Raw genomic sequence first — 4,977 nt, forward strand, 5'->3', positions numbered from 1 at the left:
GGCCGGATCATTAAAAAGAAGGAAGGAAAGAAGGAAGGGAAGACAGAAGGAAGGAAGGAAGGGAAGGTAGGAAGGACAGACAGAAGGAAGGAAGGAAAGAAGGACAGACAGAAGGAAATAAGAAGGGAAGACAGAAGGAAGGAAATAAGAAGGGAAGACAGAAGGAAGGAAGGTAAGAAGGGAAGACAGAAGGAAGGAAGGTAAGAAGGGAAGACAGAAGGAAGGAAGGTAGGAAGGACAGACAGAAGGAAGGAAGGAAAGAAGGACAGACAGATGAAAGAAACAGAGGAAGGAAGGAAGAAAAGAAAAAAAGGAAGGCTAGGGAGAAAGGACAGATGGAAGAAAGGAAGGAAGGAAAAGAACACAGGAAGGAAAGTGGGCCGGATCGCACCCCTCGGCGGACCGGTTCTGGCCCACGGGCCTCATGTTTGACACCCCTGCTCTAAACTATTATTTTAACAATACAGTACATGTACATGTCAGAAATGGGATGTTGAGTAAAGACTCCAGTTCTGTTTCAGCATCTCTTCAGTTGCTCTGATTTGGGTCTAAAGAAGCACTGACATGATTTACAGCTGAAACAGAAAAGGGGAAATCATTTCCCTCCCGGCGCATGCAACAGTCAAAGCCTCTTTCCATTCCCAGTCAGTAATCCCGTTAGTCTTTGGACCACATGGTGTGGCTATTCTACCTAATGCCCACCTATCTAGTTAGCCAGATTCTCTTTCCTATTGTTTCAGGTCTTTACAATCCCCTCTCAGAAAGCCGGTTACACTTTAAATGTTATCCCAGAGGCTTGAGAACAGACAGTGTGGCGGGATAAGGAAGCCGGTTTCAGAGTTTTCACCTCATTATTTTCAAGGTGAGACAGGAAACAGAACTTTGTTTGAATGTCAGTGTTTCTCTCTCCCCTCCAGAGACTAAGGAAAGTTTTAGGATGCTGCTCTGCAAACGTGACTTTATTTATAAGTTGTGTTAAATACAGCAAAACTTACTTTTTACCTCTCATGAAAGAGAGATGAACTTGGTGGCCATGAGGTTTAGGATGCTGATGCTTTTAACTTCATCCCTCCTCACTCTCCCCTTTATTATGTCTTCTGTCAAATAAATAAAAGGCAAAATATGAAAAAAAAAGAGTAGATGGAAGACACGAAGGAAGGAAGAAAGGTAGGAAGGACAGATGGAAGGAATGAAAAAAAGGATAAAAGGAAGGTAGGGAGGAAGGATAGATGGAAGGAAGGACAGATGGAGTAAACGGAGGAAGAAAGGGAGGAAGGACAGATGGAAGGAAGGAAGGAATGAAGACAGGAAGGTAGGAAGGACAGATGGAAGGAATGAAAAAAAGGATAAAAGGAAGGTAGGGAGGAAGGATAGATGGAAGGAAGGACAGATGGAGTAAACGGAGGAAGAAAGGGAGGAAGGACAGATGGAAGGAAGGAAGGAATGAAGACAGGAAGGTAGGAAGGACAGATGGAAGGAATGAAAAAAAGGATAAAAGGAAGGTAGGGAGGAAGGATAGATGGAAGGAAGGACAGATGGAGTAAACAGGAAGGAAGGAAGGAAGGAAGAAAGGGAGGAAAGACAGATGGAAGACACGAAGGAAGGAAGAAAAGGAGGAAGGACAGATGGAAGGAAGAAAGGAATGAAGACAGGAAGGTAGGAAGGACAGATGGAAGGAATGAAAAAAAGGATAAAAGGAAGGTAGGGAGGAAGGATAGATGGAAGGAAGGACAGAAGGAAGGAAGGACAGATGGAGTAAACGGAGGAAGGAAGAAAGGGAGGAAAGACAGATGGAAGACACGAAGGAAGGAAGAAAAGGAGGAAGGACAGATGGAAGGAAGAAAGGAATGAAGACAGGAAGGTAGGAAGGAAGGACAGATGGAAGGAAGAAAGGAATGAAGACAGGAAGGTAGGAAGGAAGGACAGAAGGAAGGAAGGACAGATGGAGTAAACGGAGGAAGGAAGAAAGGGAGGAAAGACAGATGGAAGACACGAAGAAAGGGAGGAAGGACAGATGAAGAAGACAGGAAGGTAGGAAGGAAGGACAGAAGGAAGGAAGGACAGATGGAGTAAACGGAGGAAGGAAGAAAGGGAGGAAGGACAGATGGAAGGAAGAAAGGAATGAAGACAGGAAGGTAGGAAGGAAGGACAGAAGGAAGGAAGGAAGGACAGATGGAATAAACGGAGAAATTAAAATGATCATTTAAAATTCAACACTTCACTCTATGCTCTTTTTCTGACAGTGTTTTATGTAGTAATGCAGCCGTTAGTCACTCCTGCTTGCTCCTTAATCACTGTCAGGAAGTTGTGATGGTTTTATTGTCTGTTAAATAAATTATACTAAGAGCTGAGTGTTGATGTTTAAAAAGCAGAACAAACTGTCTTAATCCTTTATTGGGCAAATAATTATATTTGGTAACTTCTTTTAAATATCCCAAAATGTCCTTCCTTCCTTCCTTTCCTTCCTCCCTGCTTCTTTCTTCCCTTCCTCTTTTCCTTTCTCCCTCTCTCGTTCCTTATTTCCTCCGTCCGTCCTTCCTTTCCTTCCTTCCATCTGTCCTTCCTCCCTCCCTCCCTCCTTCTGTCCTCCCTTCCTTCTTTCCTTCCTCCGTCCTTCCTTCCTTTCCTTCCTTCCATCTGTCCTTCCTCCCTCCCTCCCTCCCTCCTTCTGTCCTCCCTTTCTTTCCTTCCTCCATCCCTCCTTCCTTTCCTTCCTTCCATCTGTCCTCCCTCCCTCCCTCCTTCTGTCCTCCCTTCCTTCTTTCCTTCCTCCATCCTTCCTTCCTTTCCTTCCTTCCATCTGTCCTTCCTCCCTCCCTCCTTCTGTCCTCCCTTCCTTCCTCCATCCTTCCTTCCTTTCCTTCCTTCCATCTGTTCTTCCTCCCTCCCTCCTCCTCCTCTCCTCCCTTTCTTCTTTCTTCCCTTCCTCCCTCCCTCCCTCCTTCTCTCTTTCTTTCCTCCCCCCTACCTTCCTTCCTTCCTTCTTTCCTAGATCCTTCCTTTGTTTCCTTCCTCCCTCCTTCCTCCCTCCCTCCCTTCCAATGAGTGTCCTATAAAGGGTTAACTCCTGCTGTTATAAACCTGTCCTCCTCTTACCTCCAAACAGATTCCAGACAGAGCTCTGTCCTCCTCTTACCTCCAAACAGATTCCAGACAGAGCTGACGATGGATGCCTCTCCTGACTGGACGGTCACCACCGTTTGGCACTGGCACTGGAAACTGTTTGAGTGATTTGACTGAAAGCTGCGAGGCTGTCGGGGACACGTCGTCGTCGCGGTGACTGACTGAATGAAAGCTGCGAGGCTGTTGGGGACACGTCATCGTAGCGGTGACTGATTGACTGAATGAAAGACAGCCTTCACCGGGGATCACAGACGAGGGAAGCAAGCAGATGAAAGAAGTGTCCGTCTGGATTACATGAAGCAGGATGAGGAACCACAGCATGGACACTTTGCAGACGACCTCAGTACTTTCACATGTTTAAATAAATCTACTTGAATGTCCTCCTTTGACCCTCAGATGCCTTTTGAAGCACTCCTCCTCCTCCTCCAGTGGTTTTACACAGTTCCCAGATTGTCACTTGTAATACAAGTCAAAGCAGAAGTTTGTACCAGGGTTATTATAGTTAACTAAAACTAAAACTAGCAATGAAAAAATAATTTAGTTAACTGAAATTAAAATAAAAACTACAATGAAGAATGTAAAACTAACTAAAACTAAACTGAACTGCAGATAGATTCAGTTTAGTTTTCTCCCTCGATGACTTCCTGTCCTGCAGCAGCCGCTATGCTTCGTGGTTAAAGAATGAAATTAAAAAAGGACTTATATATGATATGATAAACCATATTTGGTGTCACATATTCTTTCATCCTTTTCAGCTTCTACAAGTCAAAGCTTTCTCTTAATACCTGAAAAACTAAAACTAAATAAAAACTAAACTGAAACTACTAAATCACTTGTTGAACTCACTAAAACTAAACTGAAATAAAAAAGCAAAACTGAAAAACTAAAGAAAATTTCCAAACTATAATAACCCTGGTTTGTACCTCATATCTGATCCAGAACACTGCTAGTTATATTTTTTTAGCTTAGATACACGAGCAGAGGCTCACTGGAGGAAAATTTGTAAAACACAAATATTAATATTTAACTGTATGAAAATATTTTAAAGTGAGGGTTAGGTTCTCCTTCCACTCACTAGCTTTTTTGGTGGCTTTCAACTGCATCTCATGGTCTTCCTCAATGGATGGATTTCACTCAGTGTTATTAAGACATCTAAATATTTGACCATATGAGGGTTAGGTGTTCATATCATAGACTATAATAGAAGAAATGGACGTAACATCCGTGACGTCACCCATTGGTTTGTGGACTGCTGCTCAGAAGCCAATAGTTTCTAATCTAGGCAGCGCCATCTTGACCATTTCAGGTGCATGCTGGGAAAAATAAAAGCACGGATTCTACTTATATGGGCATGAGGCGGGGCCATGGGCGGAGCGGGGAGGTTGCTATGGTTACGAGGGCTGGATCTCGAGGACATCGGTCAATCAACCTGTCAATCAGGACGTAGCCACGCCCTAATGCATACCCTGCTTTATCATCACATATAAAATCAGGGAGGCCAAAATGTCCCAAATGAACATCATACTGCATTGAAGAAGGCTTTAAACTAGCGATTGAGACCATAAACACATTTTGAAAACGTTTACTGAGGTTAGAAATCAAGTGAGAAGTTGGTGAATTCTCCATTGACTTGTATAGAGACGGTCGCCCCCTGGTGGCCTTTTGATAGAATGCAGCTTTAAGTTACTTCAGCGTCATTTCAGAGGACCAGAACTCCCCACCTGGTTTATATATGGTCGCTGTTATAACATGACCAGGTCCCTACGCTACCCTACTGTAGATCACATGATGACAACTGAGCCGTCTCCATGGCAACTGCATATCTCCATCACAGTTGAAAGCCACAGGAAAGCT

The 4,977-nt window shown here is 43.8% G+C and overlaps 1 protein-coding gene across 1 annotated transcript in view; it reads left to right on the top strand.

Moving 5' to 3' along the window:
• Positions 1–3,652, top strand: part of si:dkey-82o10.4 (uncharacterized protein LOC797793 homolog) — a 12,300-nt gene extending 8,648 nt beyond the window's left edge. The window contains exons 5-6 of the mRNA XM_053327427.1: positions 3,147–3,270; positions 3,327–3,652. Coding sequence (XP_053183402.1) covers positions 3,147–3,231 — 85 coding nt within the window. The 3' untranslated portion in view covers positions 3,232–3,270; positions 3,327–3,652. The remainder of the gene's footprint in view (positions 1–3,146; positions 3,271–3,326) is intronic.
• Positions 3,653–4,977: the final 1,325 nt, after the last annotated feature.

Source organism: Scomber japonicus, chromosome 10 (assembly GCF_027409825.1).
Source record: "Scomber japonicus isolate fScoJap1 chromosome 10, fScoJap1.pri, whole genome shotgun sequence".
NCBI classification, from domain to species: domain Eukaryota; kingdom Metazoa; phylum Chordata; class Actinopteri; order Scombriformes; family Scombridae; genus Scomber; species Scomber japonicus.